This window comes from Nycticebus coucang, chromosome 9 (genome assembly GCF_027406575.1).
Source record: "Nycticebus coucang isolate mNycCou1 chromosome 9, mNycCou1.pri, whole genome shotgun sequence".
Lineage (NCBI taxonomy): Eukaryota > Metazoa > Chordata > Mammalia > Primates > Lorisidae > Nycticebus > Nycticebus coucang.
Genome location: NC_069788.1, coordinates 119,898,848 through 119,919,671, shown reverse-complemented (window position 1 = coordinate 119,919,671; position 20,824 = coordinate 119,898,848). Strand labels below are relative to the sequence as shown.

Genomic DNA, 20,824 nt, shown 5'->3' with positions numbered 1-20,824 from the left:
CACAAATCAGAAGCAAATTAAAGGGGAACATCTTGAAGGCAGGAGGGGAAAAAAGGAGGTCACAGTGGACAAGCTGCTCCTCCAGGCAGGATTTAACCTGCTTCTATCTCCCAACTTCTGTCTGGAGCCTTAATAGCCCATAATGCACGGGGACATCAACGTTGCCCCTCAGATCATATTGTCAGACAGAAGTGGCCGTAACGTTGAGTTTGTCTCATTCTGTACAGACGCTGTCACCTAATTACAACCTGTCCCAGGTCAGGAAGTACCTGTCATTTGCCAACCTAGGCGGCTGACCTCCACGGTAAGCCTCATTAATATTGTTCTTGGAAAAATTAAAACCTTGGGTTAATATTGAGAAACAAGGAAACTACTCAGAAGCCACACCAGGCACACGGTAGCAGCCACACTCGGCGTTCATCAATGGCCCAAGCAGCTTGTTTATGTGGCCCCATCCCCGCACCTTCTCATGCTTCCTCCCAGGTGCCCAGACTAACATTTCTCACATATATATTCCAGCAAATAACATCTCTCATTTCCCAAGTAAAAATTTCCATTTCTGAGGATCAAAACCCCCCAAATTTCTAGGTGCAAAGGAGGGGTTGTCCACCTGTATAGACTCTTTATTGAAAAAGACCTACACAGGGTGGCGCCTGTGGCTCAGTCGGTAAGGCACTGGCCCCATATACCGAGGGTGGCGGGTTCAAACCCGGCCCCGGCTGAACTGCAACCAAAAAATAGCTGGGCGTTGTGGCGGGCGCCTGTAGTCCCAGCTACTCGGGAGGCTGAGGCAAGAGAATCGCTTAAGCCCAGGAGTTGGAGGTTGCTGTGAGCTGTGTGATGCCACGGCACTCTACCGAGGGCCATAAAGTGAGACTCTGTCTCTACAAAAAAAAAAAAAAAAAAAAAAAAAAAGGAAAAAGACCTACACAACAGTAAAAGATTTTTCTATGAATCCAAACAAAATAAGAATTATGCCTAAGAGCAGTTCTAAATTAGAAGCGTTCTTTCACAGCGATTATGGGTTAAAAAAAAATCCAGAAAAGAACCAAGGCAAATAAAGTTTTTCTTTTACTGTAACTAATGATGGATCATAATGTAACTCTGATAACCACTGCTCCTTCCCTAAACAAATCAAGCCAAGTTAGTATCATTCTGTACACCAAGCCTAAGTCCAACCAACGTGTGATGGAGGTTTTAAATATCAAATGCACATACATGGAGTAACCCTTTCAGCCTTGTTCTCTACATGCTAAGAGGTCTACAGTTATTTCATAAAACCCCTAAATCAGCAATACTTATACCAGTGGGCAGCTGTCACTTGCTAAAAACACAATACAAATCCAATTGGATCTTTTTACATGACTAAACATCTTTACAGTAAAATGATGCATTTCTCTAAGATTTTGAAGCCCTGATTTAGAGGCACAGACATCACAATACATTTCTGAGCTAACTGACTCTTTGAAGCATTTTTGTCACCGGAGGACTTCCATTTTCCACCCAGCATAATCACTTCCCTGCCCTGCTTGTCAGAGGCAGGTTGCAGACACCACACGCATGCTGACTCCGGGGAAGAACCCATCCCCCGATGGCTGAGCACACTCACTCCACAGCCACCATCTAATCAGTGGTTTCTATTGTGACCAAAATAACAGAGCCAGAGAGCAAGACACACGGAAACGGCAGGCAGTGCCTTGGCCACAGGCAGAACTCATGACTAAAATGGCACTTACTGTTTATGAGAAAAAATCATTCCTTATGCTTAAGCGAAAGCTCCAGGCTGCGGGCTGCACCTCCACCTCCCGGCCGGTGGCCCCTCCCCCGCCCGGCATGCCCTCTGCACTGCTCAGCCTCCCAGCATCTTGCATGGGGCAGCCAGTGGACGCAGCAGCACACACCCGGCAACGCCAGGGGGAAGGGGAGACACCGTCTTCTTTGATAGCTGCAATTTTTAATCTCCGTTTTTCTCCCTTCCAATAAACAAATATCTCCAGCTCTTTCCTCACACACACAGTCTTTGTTCTGACGCTACAAGACTGCAACGCTGGGGGAAAAAAGTCACAGTGTTATCTTGGCTATGGGTTATTTATGAAGTGCTATAAACGGAGGGAAGAAACATTTCATTTGGGCCAGGCAAAGGAGGATTTCTGTCCTCCTCAAATTGTTCGAGCTTTAAAAGAAACAGTGAAATCTGAAGCCCTTGAGTTTGAGAGAGATTTCCTCTCCTCCTCCTAAAGAAGAAAGTTCCCTTTGGGGAGGGCCAGTTTTGCCCTTTTAGTCCTGTACACTGTGGTTTAGGAGGGGCAGAGATGTCAGTTAGTTCCTCTGCCTTGTGCAGAGTAGTTCTATTTTATAGTATAAATGGAACTGAAGACTGTACAGAGGAAGAAATTCTGTAATTTTCCTTGCTAGCTCCTCCCATAAAGGGGGTTTCTGAAAATCTCTTCTTATTCAAAGCCTTAGTTTGTCCAGATGACCCTGAGTGGCTCAGCTTGGTTTGTGTGTAGCCCCTTCAAGTTATTCTCTGTCTTCTTTTGAGACTTGATGATGTCAAACATCTCTCCTGGTTCCCCAAAGCCTACCATTTAGTCATTACTACATTCCCACTTGAAACACAGCAAACACAAGCTAGACCAGAAAGCAGATTTAGCACCCCCTAAATGTCGCCCCAGACTAGATTGTGCCCAGGTGCTTGGCTGCTCCTGCAACCTGCTGAACCTCTGAGGCCCAAGTGGACTGGCTGATGCTGGGCACCAGCCTAATTGCCAGTTACTCCACTGGTGGTCTTCTCTCCTTGAGGGAGCTCCCTTCCCTCAGGCAGGCCTGGGAGAAGCAGCCACCTGTTCCAGAGGTGGAGCGAGCAGGCTGATGGGAAGGAAAATGGAAGTGGACAGCCAAACCTCACATCTGGCGCCGTCTATGCTAAAACAATCTCTAAATCCTTCTAGCCCCACTGGATCAGGCCAGCACAAGTCAACTTTTTGACTAGTGGCATTGTTTGGTCTTCCAAAAAACCTTGAGAAAATACAGATAAAGAGAGAGAAATGAAAAGCTGTATTGGTTTCAAAAGGTACGCATCTGCCTCCCCATTCTGTAAGGGATGGAAAATAATCTTAACACACAGTTGCCATGGTAATAACGTATAAGTTTAAACGACAACATTTTAATTGCTACTATTATAAAGTAGGAGAGCTTTTCAGGTTGGTAGGCAAAATGTGAGAATCATGCTTTGTTAGAAAAGTTCCTTTTCATGGACTTGATGTTTATGATGGTAAGAGAGCAAGCAATTTAGTCTAAATAGGAAGGGACTAGTCTGATTTTTTTTTTTTTGTAGAGAGTGTCTCACTCTATTGCTCAGACTAGAGTGGCACAGCATCATTGTAGCTCATAGCAACCTCAAACTCTCAAGTGATCCTCCTGCTTCAGCCTCCCAAGTAGACAGAATTATGGCGCCTGCCACAATGCCCAGCAACTTTTTCTATTTTTGGTAGAGATGGGGCCTTGCTCTTGCTCAGGCTAGTCTTGAACTCCTGAGCTCAAGCTATCCACCTGCCGTGGCCTCCTATATTGCTAGGATTATAGGTGTGAGCCACTACGCCCAGCCGGACTATGTTTTTTTTTTTTTTTTAAGGACAGGATAGAGTTTATTGACAGGGAGAAAAGCATGATAAGCACAAGAGGGGGAATAGAGAGAGAGGGAATACAAGTAGGAAGCCCCCGGACTAGCCTGTTTTTGAGGTTGTGTGGTACTAGGAGTGAGTCCCTCCTTCCTAGGGTGACAAGACTACGCCTGGTGCTAGTACTGGAAAGAATCCAGGAGAAAGAATATAATAAAATGCATGAAATTTTTATTGAAGGGAGAAAAAGCCCCTGTGTCTCTTCCTTCATTAATGAACACAGTTAAGCAAAAAGAAAATTAAAACCACCCGTGATCTAACCAAGAGAAAGCCCATGTAAACATTCTGGGGAATATCTTTACACTTAGCTGCCATTTGTGTTTCAGGCACTGAAAGCTTTCATCAGATTATTCACACATGCTTCCAGACAGTCTTTAAAAAGAGTCCCCCACCCCCATCAGGCTCCGTGAAGAGGCTCTGCTGAGATGCACCGCCAGCCAGAGCAACTCACTGCAGACACAGCAGCCCCTCTGGCCACACGGCTTCTGCTTCATAGGACACAGCCAAGGTTTTGATTAACAAAGTGGGTTGGCAGGAGGCTGAGGCAAGAGAATCACCTAAGCCCAAGAGCTGGAGGTTGCCGTGAGCTGTGATGCCACAGAACTCTACTGAGGGTGACAAAGTAAAACTCTGTCTCTTAAAAAAAAATAAAATAAAAAAGAAAAGAAAAGAGAAAGAAAAAGTGGGTTGGGGGAAATGGGAAACAAAATATGGATTTTTAAGGATTTTAACTACTAGGTTTTTATTTTTATTTTATTTTTTGAGACAGAGACTCACTTTTTTCCCCTAATAGAGTGCCATAGCATCATAGCTCACAGCAACCTCAAACTGTTGGACTCAATCCTCTTGCCTCAGTCTCCCAAGTAGCTGGGACTACAGGGGCCTACCACAACACCCAGTTATTTTTAGACATGGGTCTGGCTCTTGCTCAGGCTGGTCTTGAACTCGTGAGTTCAGGCGATCGACTCACCTCAGCCTCCCAAGTGCTGGGGTTATAGGCATGAGCCATGGCGCCTGGCCTAACTACTGGATTTTTAAAAACAAGGGTAGAGGGCTGGGAGCAGTAGTTCATGCATGCAATCCTAGCACTCTTAGAGGCCAAGGTGGGAGGATCTCTTGAGCTCAGGAGTTTAAGACCAGCTTGAGCAAGAGTCAGACTCCATCTCTACCAAAAACAGAAAAAATAGAAAAACTGCATTTTGGCAGGTGCCTGTAGTCCCAGCTACATGGGAGGTGGAGGCAGGGGGACTGCTTGAGCTTAGGAGTTTGAGGTTGCTGTGAGCTAGGCTGACACCATAGCACTCTAGCCTGGGCCACACAGTGAGATTCTCTCAAAAAATAAAAATAAATAAGTAAAAACAAGGGTAGGCACAAGTGAGATCATGTCGTAGGCTGAGTCCTTCTCTGGCAACAGTCTCATGGAGGGGATGATACACAAATACCGTCTTTTCACAGCTTCAGTCTGCACTGGCTGAAGAAAGTCAACCTGGCATCTTTTTTGTTTATCACCCAACATTCTGTCCCGAAACTGTTCTTAGGTAACCTAGCTTCTTCCCAAACAGAGCACTGCACATACTGGGTAGCTTTGAAAAGCAACTGTGTAATTTAGTCATCTCTTCTGCATTCAGGTTTTGTTGGGTCACTTCCAAAGATATTATCTAAGTAACATGAGGAAAAGGAGATACTAGCTAAAATTAAAAAAAAGTTTATTTAATTAGACAAGTCATGTGATTCTTAACATCCACACTAGGGCCTCTGGGATCCCCTGTGAATGTTCCTGCCCAGTCCTGCATTACAACTGCCCTTGGCTAAGTCATTGACCCTCTGAGCTGCAGTGTTATTCCAAAACTTAAAATGAAATAATACATGAGGAGCCTGGCACATAAAAAATAAGCAACACTGGTGCCCCCCATCTGCCCAATGATGGAGGGAACCACCTTAAGTGATCAGAAATTTAATGTGTTTTAAGAAGCCCTATCCTCAATGTTTTATCAGTTCTTTTGGAACCTACCTCTATTTTGCTCAGCATAAACCCAAAATAACAGGCTTTATTCCCATTTCCCCCACAGTGAATTAAAGCTGGTTTATTGAGGTGTTGGACTTCTGAACAGTTGGACTTTCACTAAACCTTGAAAGTAAAGGCCTATAGTTAAAATCCTTAAGTCACAAGGCTGGGTACCTATGTTGGCTGTCCTTCCAAATCTTACAGTGCCATGGCATGACAGCTCACAGCAACCTCAAGTTCTTGCCCTCAAGCTTCCTCTTTGTCTCAGCCTCCCAAGTAGCTGGGACTACAGATGACTGCCACAACACCCATCTAGTTTTTCTATTTTTGGTAGAGACAGGGTCTCATTCTTGGTCAGGCTGGCCTTGAACTCCTGAGCTCAAGGGGTCCTCCTGCCTCAACCTCCCAGAGTGCTGGGATTATAGTTGTGAACCACTGTGCCTAACCTTCTCATTTTTCTTTTAAGTTTATCCAAAAAAAATTTTTTTAATTGTTTGGGATTCATTAAGGGTACAAAGAATTAGGTTATAATGATTGCATTTGTTGGGTAAGGTCCCTTCTAACCTTCTCATTTTTAATAAGAGATCTTTTCCCACAGGTGGGAAGCAGCAGCATGCTGTGAGCAGGATGGAAAAGCTCACTGGTGTCCAGAATTCTGTGGGCAAATGAGCCCATGTGGTGTCCTGTGGGGCTGTTTCTTGTTGGCACTGTTCACATGTAAAGTCTGCAGCCCGTGCTCCCCTCCCTTCCCTGATAGCAATGCCCTTGTACAATGCCCAGGATGAAGTCAGTGTCAGGAATCAAAGAGCTGAGCTGATTTATGACAAGTCCAAGCTTGCTGCTCAACCCACAGAGTCCCCTGAAGGGTAAATTAGATTCCAACCATCTGTCTCAGCATGGCCCTTGCCTTAAGATAAGTTATTCCCTCCTAAATCCCTCCATGTTGAAGGGATTAGACTCTCAACAATTCAATTCATCTATCAGGGTGTGTGGTGGCCAGGTGTGTGACACAACTGCCTGAGTTGAAATTCTGGCTAGTTACGTTGTACGCTGGCTGTGCAACTATGGGTAAATGACTTAGTTTCAGGCCTCAGTTTCCTTACCTGTAAAATGAGATAATAGCACTTTACTTTCAGAATTACAGTGAAGCTTAAGTGAAATCATACAAAAAAGGCACACTGTTAAGAACATAGCTGGCTGTCAGTATATTTGCTATTATTACACTCCCTTATTTTCTCAATCGTTCTTGCCAAAATTATCAGTGAAATTTTACCTGCTGTTTTATCTCTTCAACCACCAAGGAACTGGCTGAAGACAGACAGCCAAAGAGGCCTGGTGGACAGCAAACAGTCCATTAACCTACAAAGTGATATGCCCAGGGCATGAGCGATTAACAAAGGGCCGTCACTCTGGTCTTCAGGAGACATAAGCTGGATCTTGCTCCTGAGTGATGTCATTGTACCCTTGAATAGTGCTATGTGCCCACGAAGACTTAGGATATAAAGACGATGACAAAGACAGTTTATCCCACAAAAATTCACTAGAACATTCATTCATTTCAACAAATATCTAGAACACTATTCAAAGTCCTGGGAATATGGGAGTCAAATCCCTGGCCTCGTGGAGGAAAGACCTCTCGTCATAACTGATGGAAATATGTCCCACCCAACAAGCATGTGACTTAGAGTCAACTTAGGGGAAAAGAATGAAAATAACTAGTCAATAAGCACTGGCTGCAGTGTATTATGCTGGCCCCGTGCCTGATGTGTGACATGTGCCGGTGTCCTCTGCCATGAGCAGGGCTGTTAGACACAGATTGAGAAACAGGCTCAAGGAGGTGAAGTCACATACTCAAGTTTCCACGGTGAATAAGCGATAAGGTCAGGAAAGGTTCAAAACCTGTGTCCTTAAGTCTTTCTTAGGTCAGTGCTATGGATTCCGACAGATTCTTTATTTTTATTTCCAGCTGGCTGTGGAGAGAAGTTGAATCTCGGCCAGCCCATCCTGCCAGTCCACTCACCTCAATGCGTGTCTTCTCCTCTGCCGAGAAACCACACATGACTTGGACTTTGTTTAGGACGCCAAGTCTTCAGCTGAGAGTTAAAGTCTCTTAAGACTGAACCCGAATCTAGCTTTCTAGCTTCATCTCCTACACAGGGGCCAGTGAGGCTCCTCATCCCTTCCTGAACAGCTTTAAAGGTGCCCCACTCCTGCCGCACCTGTTTGCTCTCAACATGAACATCTGCCTCCCTCTGCTGCCAGCAGCTGCCATGAACCCCAAGCCCTCATTCAGGATCATCTGGGACTACAGCCCCTCTGTGTGGCTTGGCCCAGACCCCACCCTCAGGGGGATGTCATCTGAGCTCTCAGACCACTTGGCTTTACCGCTACTCAGATGTCTGCTCCCATTAACATAATGGACTCATCCTACTTCTGGCCTGCAGTTCTCACAGCTGTTGATCTGGTGACTTTGCTGATTGAATCAGGTTCACTTGTGGTTTCCAGAAAGCAATGAGGTAAAGGAATATGCCAAATTAATAAGAGTATCTTTTTCTTTTTTGAGACAGGGTCTCACTCTGTTGTCCAGGCTAGAGTCTGATGGCATCCTAGTTCACAGCAACCTCAAACTCCTGGGCTCAAGTGGTCCTCCTGCCTCGGCCTCCCAAGTAGCTGGGACTACATACGCTCACTCCAACACCTGGCTAGTTTCCTATTCTTAACAGAGATGGGGTGTTGATATGTTGCTCAGTCTGTTCTTGAACTCCTGACCTCAAATGATTCTCCCACCTCAGCTTCTCAGAGTGCTAAGATTACAGGTGTGAGCCAATACGTGTAGCTTGGGGCCTACTTTTAGAGAGAGAATTTGAAGACAGAAGACATTTAAACACTTTGGGCATCACCATTTTTCGAGGTGAGATAAAATCATCAGCTCTTTTTCTGATAAGACTGCACTGGAGAACACAATTCTGATGTGGAGTGCTTTGAGTTAGGAATTGGCCATGCCCAAGTACACACCTTGGCTTATCTGTGGACAAGATGCTGACCACAAATCCAAACAAAATTCACCAATGGACAAGATGCCCATCACAGACCTGGTGCTCCAAGTACACACACAGAGAACCCCACCTCGAGTGTGGAGACCCGGGACAACCGGTGGGCAGTGGGGCTGAGCAGGAGTGAGTGGTGGCAGGGTGCCAGGTGTCCCCCCGGCTCCCTGTGCCCTCACTACCTGCATCTGCCATCAAGGCAGGAATAGGCAGGTGTGATCTCACTGGGGGATTTGCAAATGCTAAAGCAGACCTCCTCAAGGATCACTTTTTAGAATAGGTTTCTAGCTCTCATTTGAAACTACTCTAATTCCCATGGAATTTTAAGCTAAAGAAAAAAATACTACCAGAGGCCGGGAAGGATAAAGGTGGAGGGGGATATGGCAGGGATGGCTAATGGATACAAAGATAGACAGACAGAATTAACAATATTTGACAGCACAACGAAGTGACCATGATCAACGCTAAGGTAGGTTTAAAATCACTGAGAGAGGAATCAGAATGTTCCTAACACGAAGAAACGATAATGCCTGAAGTGACAGATACCCACTTACCCTGACTTGATTCACGTATCAAAATATCACACAGACCCTAAAAAGATATACGAATATTACGGGGCAGCGCCTGTGGCTCAGTGAGTAGGGTGCCGGCCCCATAAACTGAGGGTGGCAGGTTCAAACCCGGCCCCGGCCAAACTGCAACAAAAAAATAGCTGGGCGTTGTGGCTATTCAGGAGGCTGAGGCAAGAGAATCACCTAAGCCCAGGAGTTGAAGGTTGCTGTGAGCCATGACGCCAAAAAAAAAAAAAGAAGAATTTGCACTCATTTTTACCAAACTTTTCCTTAGTCTATAAATTTATAAAACAGTTGGATTATTTTACGGGAAGACTGGCTCAGTTCTGTGAAGTAACCACTGTACCTAGGGTGTAAAAGTCATTTTTAGTCCGTTTCTTACCTTGATCCAATGACATCAAAAAGATGTTGCCAGCGATTGTTAATTTTGTTGAGCTTATCATCAATCTCAGCCGCTCTTGCCTCGTTGCTGGCCTTGATCAACTGGTCACCCATTTGCTTTAACTGCAACTTGTTTTCACTAAATAAGTTTATTTCTTCCATGCAGTCCTGGCAAAGGCCCCAAAACACAAAGCCTGGATTATCATCAAAAATTCATCTCTTCTCTGGCCACCAAAACACAGTGGCCTCTTGATGTTTTTTAAAAAAATTTCATGCCTTTTAATGCAACTTATGGGTGAATAACTAAAAAGTCAAGCAACGCCCAATTGACCTAATGTGAAATATGCAAACGGTAGTTACTTTCTTAATTCAAAAGCCCTTCTGGTGGTGTCTGTCTCTAGTTCTAGCTACTTAGGAGGCTAAGGTAGGAGGACCACTTGAGCCCAGGAATTTAATACCACCCTGGGCAACATAGTGAAACCTTGTCTCAATTGGAAATAAGGCTCTTAATTAAAAAAAAAAAAAAGTCCCTCTGTTTCCTCTCACAGATTTCTTCTAATCTAACCTACCCGGAAGCTGAGGACAACCAGGTGCAGCCTGATATCAGTAAAAGTTCAGTAAGAGTTTGACTGAGTGGTGTTCTGGGTGACTACAGGAAGAATGTTCTTATTACCTTTCCCTATGGGGATTAATGGCTGTTTTAAAATTATGAACCCCATTCCTATCCACCTCTCCCTTCAGCAAAGGGAGGCCCTTAACAATAACAGGCAGAGAACCCTTAGTTGCTTGGGAGATGTAAGCGCCTTCTCTGGTCAGACTCTCCTGCGTCCCACACCCACCTAGTATGGTCTCCCACTTTCCATCTCTCTGGAATTTTCTCTTTTCCAACTTTTCTCTCAAAAGCATCAGAAATAGTGCCTTTGAGTTTCTGTAACAAATGCTACTAGGAACACACCTGTGACATTCTTCCTCTTTGAGTCTGTAAGTGAGGAGGGCAGAGCATCTCACATCTGCAGCTACTGGGTACCTTTCGGCTTACCTTCTGTAACTTTTCAATCATTTCTTCAATACTAATATCTGCTGTCTGTAGAACTTTGTTTTCCATCTGCACCAGCCATGCACATAGCTCTTTGTTTTTCTCATTGAATACAATCCATGAGTTGAGTCTGTCTTCGATCTCCTGCTTGCGCACAGCCACCTGGGAATGAAAGTGCACTTGGCAGCTCAGCAAAGCTCAGAAGGAAAGCACACCCTTCTCCCCCACAGCAAAAGGACTATGCGTTTCATTCATTTTAATCACCCCTCTATAGCCTTAAACTCTATGTTTTTGCCTCTTAAAAACCTAAGGTGAGACATAAACTCCTCATACCTCTGATAAACACCATAAATAGTAGCAAAGACTGTACCTAAAGTGTACCTGACTGAAAGGACTGAATTTTACCCAATATGTAGCTATTGCTCTCAGGTTATATTAAAAATTGGAAACAGGAAAGGCTAGATGAATATATTAAGCATCACCTACATTTGTTCTTTATTCTTCCCATGACAACTTACTACTGCTAATTTATGACTTTAAGACCCAACTCTTTTCCTTTCTAACAACTGATCAAGTCCTTATAATGACATACGCTTAGTGTCCTATCTACTTAATTTTAAAAGTACAATGCAAATACAATATAAAGGAAACATTTGTAATGCAAACGGACCAAAAAATTAAAGTTATTTAAAAACTCTAGTGTTATGCTTTAAACAAAGTAAAATAAAACTAAAAAAACACATATTACCCATCTACTTTACCTTCCCATTGTGCATTGTGGCTTTGGCTGGAAACCATGAAGGTGTCACCAAAAACTGGTTTGCAGCAAGGAAGCTGACCCCGAAGTACCCAATGCTCCATTATGCAAAAGCAACCCCCAAGCTGACATCAATCAGCAAAAGGTTCTCCTCTTTAAAGATTCAAAATTACTTAATCATAAGTTGAAATAATGCAAATCAGCCTTATTAAATGTGCATAAGTATTCTCAGGTTTTAAAAATCTTAGAATCTTAAGAGTTAAAAGGGTTCTTGCAGTAAAGTTTTAGGTTCCACTTTATAGACAGGTTAAACTTTCTGAGATTTTCCAGCTATGTACAAAAAATACCTCTGCTCTTTTCAGAGTTATGATGAAAGAGTAAGATGAAAACACCAAATACCCAGCCAAATGTGTTAAAAAGCCTTGAAAACCTATCCCTAAAAAAACCAAGTTTTGTGTTTCCATTCCTCAGGGTATCTATTTAGTTTTGCTTTTAAAAATCCTGGCACTTTTGCACAGCATCATTCTGACTGACTTCACAATTAGGAACATCTGGACCTCAGTCCCTCAGTCTACTGTAACTTTTAGGCTACTTTTCATATATTCTAAACATTTTCTTTTACATAAAATTTGAATAAAAATTCTAAAAAGATACCTAAAATTAGGGTCTGTTGTGAATATTAAATATTAAAATGAAAAAGAAGAACGTGTCTGAATTTCAACTCTCTAAATACATTTCTTCTTAATGCACAAAAATGAGATTAAAGAATTTATTTCCCTAAGAATTATATGTTCTTAAAACAAGAATCTTTAAGACTATGTGAAACCTTTAATTCCATCCTGATCCTTGTCCCAAACACACACCGTGTAATACTCTAACCACAGTTCCATTCTTAATAAGTAGAAGTGTGGCTGTGGATCATTTCTTTTACAGTTTTAGAAACTACTCAACATAAACATTGGATTGCATGTAAATGCAGAGTTCTCACCTAAAATGCTCTCATGCCAGCAGGGCATTAAATAAGACTCCAGGACTTAAGCCTGGAAGTGATACCCCAGGAAGGGGCCCAAAGAAACCCCAGTCCTGGTTCTAATCAGCTGATACACACTTGTGAAACCGGAGAACACAGTCTGTACATCTGATCAGATCTGCAATTTCTGTCCCCACTTCAGGTGACTCTTTAAAAAGTTCATTAAAAGCATGGAAACTTCAACATTCGGTGCTAGAGACACAAAAGGGTCAAATGTCTTAGACCATGTTGCTGCCTTCTAAAGGAACAGTGCTGGCTAGGGGTCCCCCTGAAAAGGAGCTCTAGTTCAATGAAATTAAGCTCCTTTCTGCTTGGTCCAGCCTTCAGGGACATTTCAATCAATTCCAAAACAGCCGTGCCCTGCAGTTAACTGACTTACGCTTAAGCAGAGGTCCTCCCATTGTCTGTGCAAATGCTCTATTTGCTCCTTCAGAACCATCACGTCTTCCACAAGAACGTGCAGGGCTAAGTCTGCCTTCATGGTTTCAAGTTCTTTCAAGTTCTGAGTCCAGTTAGCCAAAGACTTCTCTAGTTCCTGTATTTAAACAAAAGAAGGGGGGGGGGGGGCGCGCCTTCAACTGAAGCTGCTGTTGTTTCCAAACCTGTAGGCTAATCCTAATTAGACTCTGGGAGAGGTGAGGCCAGGAAAGGGGGAGGGAACTTCTGAATGAGAAACAGCCCAGGACGGCCCCGCGGTTCTGGTTGGCCAGTTCTTTACCACCTTTTTCCTCCAAGGAAAAACTCTTTTCTTTTATTTTTATTGCTTCAGGTATTTCAGAGTTTTACATAATTAATTCTACTTTAAAGTCATGTAAATTTTCACCTTTATTTAGAGAAAGTATACTTGGTGTCTAATAATAACTTACACGCACACACCTTTTTAGTCCTGGAACTATGTAACACATTAAGATTGTATTAAGTGAGATTTCCTGTTTGTTAAAAATGCCTAAGAAACTCATTGGTGCTCCTGCGGCAATTGTATAACGGCAACAACTTCTGTTAAAAGGGAATTATTTTTGGTTAACTTTCAAAAAGAATGAGTATGTGTCATGGAATGAAAAGAAAGTTATTCCTCCCTATTAGCTGGCAGAGATTAGTTAGCAGATAATTTCCTCTGGGCAAGAAAGCATCTATCTTTTAAAACGAAGTACCTGTCATATCGAAACTTTGAATTCTAAAAGTTAACCAGGAAATTACTTTCACAACAGGGAGGTAAAACAGCCAAACTCAACAGTCCCCCACGTTTTATCCTGTTTACAACTGACCATGCTTTGGCACATTTTCAAAGTCTCCATTTCTATCTTTGGGTTGGGTTCCTTTCATTAGGAATAAGTCTGAAGGGTGGCAAGAATAATAACATGTTCATTCTGGTTAATTTTCAGAGTTGTACAGCTACATTGGCACAATTTCACAACTTACCAATGAGAATTTATGTTCAATAAAATGACCGAGAGAATTTTTTTTTTTTATTGAGACAGTCTCACTCTGTCACTCTGGGTAGAGTGCTGTAGCATCATAGCTCACAGCAACCTCAAACTCTTGGGCTCAAGTGATCCTCTTGCCTCAGCCACCCAAGTAGCTGGGACTACAGGCGCCCACCACACACCTGGTTACATTTTAGAGACGAGGTCTCATTCTTGCTTAGGCTGGCCTCAAACTCCTGAGCTCAAGCAATCCACCCGCCTCGGCCTCCAGAGTGCCAGGATTACAGGCATGAGCCACTATGCTTGGCCTAGAGAATTGTTTTTAATGGTTGCACCAAGATTAAGAAATCATTACACACTTTAAATTTTTGTTTTTGTCTCAGGATTGATCTCACTAAAGTGGATGAAAACAGATTCTTTAGTGGAACACTTTGGATGAGCATGCTACATATGGGGGCAGCTCCTAAGCCCAGGTACACCACTCACTGACCTGTGACCAGAGACCTTTATACTGTGCTTCCCACTCAGGAGCCAGGAAGCTCAGCCGTCCAATGCCCTGAGTAGAGGTGCTGGCTCTGAAGTCCACTCAGTGGGCAGGAATGTTTAAGTTACCCAGAGCCAGGTTTCAATCAATTTGGCTTAGATACTTACAATACCAACAAGCAAAAAGTGTAGAATATTTGATTATGGACATTTTTATGGTCCTTAATAAAAACAATGCTGAGGCTGGGCGTGATGGCTCACACCTGTAATCCTAGCACTCTGGGAGGCCAAGGCTGGTGGATCGCTTGAGCTCAGTAGTTCAAGACCAGCCTGAGCTAGAGCAAGACCTCATCTCTATTAAAAATAGAAAAATTAGTTGGGGGTTGTTGCTGACACCTGTAGTCCCAGCTACTTTGGAGGTTGAGGCAAGAGGATTGCTTGAGCCCAAGAGTTTGAGATTACTGTGAACTACGGTAACACCATAGAACTCTACTCAGGGTGACATAGTGAGACTATGTCTCAAAACAAACAAACAAATAAGCAAACGAAAACAATGCCAAATTGTGTCAAAAGGAATCACTGTATACAATCACCAGAGGCATCGTCAAGTCCCATTTCTCCACTACCAACTGGGTAAAAGGAAGACTAATGAAAGACAGGTATGTAAGTAAATGTTGGCCTGTATGCAGGGTACATCTTTGAGGGAATACACAACAACTTTGCAACACTGATTGCTTCTGAGGAGAAGAAATCATAAGAGAAAAATTTATCACGTAAAGCTTTGCACCTTTTGAATGTTGAAACAAGTGACTATATTACTTATTCAAAACTGTCCCAAGGACTCAAGGTTTCAACAAGTTTTATGAACACAGATATCCACTGTGGCAATTTTTACAACAGTGATGTTAGAATATATAAAAATTTATATAAAAATAAATTCTATCTATCTATCTACCAACCAACCAACCACTCAGTAATTCCATCTGGCTGTAATGGGAACACAGTTTTATAAGGAGGAAAGGAAAGCTGAGCCTGGTCAGGTAGCTAGCATGTCGTCCCCCAGTGCGTCAGTGATGATATACTCACTGTCACAGATGGGCTGTTCAGGTTACTAGGGATCTTTCTGGAATATGGTCATGGGTAGAAGGAACTTAATGCTCTTTGCCACTGCCTGATTCTTTCCACTGATAGCTGGGATACTGAGGTTATGAAAGCCAAAAGGATCCCACTGGCAACTGAGAAGTGTGAAGCTTGAGAAAAATCATGACTCTTCAAGGCCCGCGTTTTACATTCTGCACAGGTTTCCAGACTTTGTGGAGGGAAACTTTCTCTATCAGCTGAGGGCATGACTCCAGTTTCTCTCATTTGTTACCAGTCTTGATCTAAACCTAACAATGTATAATAGGAATAGGAACTTTCTTAACCTAAAATAGGCATCAACTGACATATCACCAGCAAAAATTCTACTGAATGGTGAAATGTTAAAATCATCTCCTTTAAAACCAGGAACAGCAAGAAGCAGACAGCTATCACACTTCCAACTCAACACCATCCTGGAGGTACTGACCAGTGTGCGAAGAACAGAGAAAAAGCACAGAATTAAAAGGAAAAACAATTGTCATTATTGACAGATGACAACTGCCCCCAATGAATATATAAACAAATTGTTGGAAATAACCAATGAGATTAGTAAAATTGTTGAATATAAGAGAAATATATAAAAATCAATTGCATTTCTAGGCACCAATTGTAATCAATTACTAAATATAATTAGAAAAAGGCAATATTTTCAATAGTTTCAAAAATATCACACTAAGAAATGAACCCAACAAAAGATGTATAAAACTATTAGATATGACCAATGGGAAAAATATATTGTATTCATGAGCAGGAGTACTCATATTTTTTTCCCCAAATTAATCTATAAATTCAATGCAGACTCGGTGCTCATCGCTCAATGGTTAGGGTGCCAGCCACATGCACTGGGGCTAGTGGGTTCAAACCTGGCCAAAGGCCTGCTAAACAATGACAACAATAACAAAAAAGAAAAACAAAAAATAGCCAGGCGTTGTGGTGGGCACCTGTAGTCCCAGCTACTTGGGAGGCTGAGGCAAAAGAATTGCTTAAGCCCAAGAGTTTTGAGGTTGCTGGGAGCTGTGATGCCATAGCATTTTACCCAGGGTGACACAGTGAGGCTCTGTCTCAAAAAAAAAAAAAAAAAAAATTAAATGCAATTCCATTAAGACTTTATGTGACTTTTCATAGTTTAACCAGCTGCTTCTAAAAGTTGTGGAAGAGCAAAAACCTACAATACCTACATTAGTGTGGGAAAACAAGGTATTATCACACCTAAAATGAAGATTTCTTATAATGAAGCATAGTAATCAAGGTATTATGTTATTAAAGACGAGATAAACAGACCAATAGAACAGGGTAGAGAACCAAGAAACAAATCTTGCATATATGGAAACTGGATTTCTGACACTAGATTATTCAATAAACAGGCACTAGGGCAATTAGTTATCCATATGAATAAAATTTCAAAAATGGATCTTTGCTTTAAAACTCATGCAAAAATCTCTTCTTCAGTGAATAAAGATATAAACATAAAAAGTAAAATGTGAAACTTTAATATGGAGAGTTCCCAAAGGAAACAGCACAAATCACACAGGAAAATATTGATAAATTCATCTATATTAAAATCACAAAAATATCCTCTGTTGAGTCGGCAACACTGAGAAAAAGTAGGAAAAAACTCTCAGATAGCAGAAGATATTTGCAATATATACACTCAACAGCAGGGTAGTATTTACAATAAATAAGTGGCTTCTTCAAATCAGTAAGAAAAAGATAAATACCCCAATAGGAAAATCAGTAAAAGATATAAATAGACAATTCGCAGAAAGGCAATAAAACTGAAAAATGCTAAGCTGACTAGTAAATTCTGACGAGTTACTTTCTCACACCTGTCAGATGAGAAAAAGCTGGAAACATCTGACAATACCACGTGACTGGAGAAGGGAGTATAAATGTTTTCTATTCCTATAAAGCAGCCTATGCAGTAGTGAGAATGGATGAGCTACAGGCATAAATACTGGTGACTCAAAAACACAACCATCACATGTGTAATCCCTGAGTTTTGGGAGGCTGAGGCAGGAGGATCACTTGAGCCCAGGTTTTCTAGGTTGCAATGAGCTATGATGACACCATTGCACTTTAGCCAGGGCAATAGAGTGAGACCCTGTCTTTAAAAAAAAAAAAAAGAAAAGAAAAGAAAAAGAAAAAGGAAAAATATCATAATGAAGGAGAAAAGTTACATTCTATGTGCTATATAGTATCTGCTTATATAAAGTTTAAAAACAGAAAATGCTCCTATATTTCACTGAGAACTACACACACTTATTAAAACTATGAGGAAATGCATAAATATGAACACTAAATTCAAGGCTGTAAACCCCTTTGGGAAAGGAAGTGCATTAGAGATCACATGGGGCACCTGACCTGTGTTTGTAATGTTTCATTTATTCAGCAGGGCAATGGCTTCATGGCAGTTTGTCATATTATTTGTAGTGCCTTTTAACACATTTGAAATATTTACAACAACAACAGCAACAAGATGTGAGGAGGAAGACACTAATTTTGGCACAGCTTGAAGTATAAGACTATCCATTCCTTCCTAACTCGTTGAATTTGATTTCTGAAGTCACTGAACAAATAAATAAAAATTAAAAGACCATTCCAACAGGTGCTCAATGATTTTTAAACATCAAATCTGCAGATAGGAAAGGTGATTCAAGGAGTTTCTGACCTGGGAATTCCTATTCATAAGTCTGCCTGTCTTCTGCAAAGGTCTAAAATATCCAGGAAGTTTTGCCAGTGTATTAATTAGGCAGAATATAGTTTGGAAGGTTTTATAAAAGTGTTATACTTCAGCAAAAAATGCAACCTATTGGCTTTAAAAAACCAAATTCTTTAGTTGGACTTTATTTTTAAAGACAAGGTCATTTGATAAGGGAACAGCTCTTATGGAAATCTCAGAGGCCACATCTTATATGATAAAAGAGGAGCAGACAGAGAAAGGATCTGAAGAAGAAAATCCCCAGGAGACTAACAAGTGAATTTTTGCAGAAGTCTTTTTCATTTTCCAACAAGGATCAGAAAAAGCATCAATTCTAATTCCTTAAGAGATCAGGATGTTATGCTAGGAGGTTGGAAAAACCCAACATGAAAATTCAGTCTCAATACAGAAATGGGCAAATTAAGTACTTCAAGTACACAGAAAGCGGTTACATGATTATCTTGACCACAAGTTCAACTTTCAATACCTTAATCAGGTCTTTTTCATAATGGAGGTCCTCATGAAGTTCTGGAAGAGGATCTTTACTTTGTGCCTTTAAAACGTGCAGCCTGCTTTTCAACGCCTTGATTTTTTTTTCACACTGGTCCCAGGTCTATTTGAAAACAGTATTAGGATGGGTAAATACTTTTCTTATTAGAATGGATCGTAGATATAGAACACCTCAGTTAATCCATATAATCTTTTCTGGAAACATGTTTTTACAAATCAGAAACCCAGTTTCTCATCTTGAGTAGCCATGGTCCAGAAGAGTGCCAAGGAAACAATACGACTGATGCTCCTTTGAAGCTATACTTACGGCTCGCTTCAACCACTGAGTTGGCCTCCGCTTGGAATTATTTCTTCCTTTCTGCTCATGTCTCTCATCTAAGCAATCTTTCTTTTTCTTTCTTTCTTTTTTTTTTTGAGACAGAGTCTCACTCTCTTGCCCTGAATAAAGTGCCATAGAATCAGCCTCACTCATAGCACATCCTCTTGCCTTAGCCTCCCAAGTAGCTGGGACAATAGGTAGCCACCACAATGCCAGCTAGTTGTTCTATTTTTAGTAGAGACAGGGTCTGGCTCTTAGTCAGGCTGGTCTTGAACTCTTGAGCTCAGGTGATCCACCAGCCTTAGAGTACTAGGATTACAGCAGTGAGCCAGACCAGTCATATTTCTACTTTAAATTTAAGTTTAAAGGAAGAGTTCACCCCTGTAAAGCTACTCTAAGGACTGACTGCTAACACTGGCAGTCTTGGGGAGCATAAAGCAAAAGCGTTCAATGATCTTCTTTGTCTTCTTTTCCAATGTCACCCCACTGTTGATTCTTTGCCCCTTTCTACACCTTAGCTATTAAGTATTTTCAGCTTTATTAACTCATTATAATTATAATAACCTTACGAGACAGCCTGCGCAAGTATTACCACATTTAAAATGGGAAAACTAAGTTTCAGAGAAAAATGACTGGCCCAAGGACATGAAGTGAAAAGCCCAGCAGAGATGACCATCTCTCTTCCTCAAACCTTTGCACTACTGATCAAATAGCTGCCTGTATTTTCAAGTTTAGGGTACTTGTATTTGTTAGGATAAGTTTCTATGGCTAAGTTTACTAAAGTAGACAAAAACACTCTTCTGTTTCTCAGCACAGCTACATCTAAACGTGCTTAGGTTGGCCTAATTCTCTGTTAATGCCTCACTTAAGAGGAGGCCATGCGTCTAGCAGTGTCTATCTGGAACTCAACTAAGAAGAAAGCAAAGAGGCAGGGTGCAGTGGCTCATACCTGTAATCCTAGCTCTCTGGGAGGCTGGGGCAGGAAGATTGCCTGAACTCAGGAATTGGAGACCACCCCAAGCAAGAGCAAGACCCAGTTAGGCTGCAGGGTTTGACAAATGTAAAGTTAACCACACTAAAATACAGAACAGTTCCATATCCACCACGCCCCTTTGTAGTTAAACCCCTATTTTCACCCCTAGCCCTTACTTATTAATCACTGAGCTATTTATTATCCTTAAATTTTGTTTTTGCAGTAACCTGGACTCACACAGTGTATAACCTTTTGAGTCTGGCCTCTGAGCTGGCATGATGCTTTTGAGACTCAACTATTTTGCATATGTCAGTAATCTGCTCCTTTTAAATGGACATATGACAGTTTGTGTATTCATTCCCAGCTGAGGGATATTTGGTCATTTCTAGTTTGGGGTGATTATGAATAAAGCCGCTATCGACATTCAAAAAACATATAAAAGTAGAAAAACTAGTAGGGCATTGTGGTGGGTATCTATAGTCCCAGCTACTTGGGAGGCTGAGGCAAAAGGATTGCTGGAGCTCAAGAGTTTGAGGTTGCTGTGAGCTATGATGCCACCGCACCCTACCCAATGTGACAGAGTCAGACTCTGTCTCAAAAAAGAAAGTAAAGAGAGAAGCATACCTTTGAGTCCTTATCTCTCTCACTAAACTGTTACATGCAGGGGCGGTGCCTGTGGCTCAAGGAGTAGGGCACCGATCCCATATGCCAGAGGTGGCGGGTTCAAACCCAGCCCTGGCCAAAAAAAAAAAAAAAAAAGAAATACATT

General features: G+C 41.9%; 1 protein-coding gene across 6 annotated transcripts in view; it reads right to left on the bottom strand.

Moving 5' to 3' along the window:
• The window catches only part of SYNE2 (spectrin repeat containing nuclear envelope protein 2), a 424,477-nt gene that overhangs the window by 30,404 nt on the left and 373,249 nt on the right, over positions 1 to 20,824 (bottom strand). For 5 of the 6 annotated variants that reach the window (XM_053601260.1, XM_053601261.1, XM_053601264.1 and 2 more), the window contains 4 exons: positions 18,741 to 18,866; positions 12,888 to 13,043; positions 10,725 to 10,883; positions 9,687 to 9,853 (listed from right to left, as the gene is read on the bottom strand). In XM_053601260.1, the coding sequence (XP_053457235.1) occupies positions 9,687 to 9,853; positions 10,725 to 10,883; positions 12,888 to 13,043; positions 18,741 to 18,866 (608 nt within the window). Of the gene's footprint in view, positions 1 to 1,736; positions 2,030 to 9,686; positions 9,854 to 10,724; positions 10,884 to 12,887; positions 13,044 to 18,740; positions 18,867 to 20,824 lie in introns of those variants that run through there. The other variant, XM_053601263.1, reaches the window with a different exon arrangement.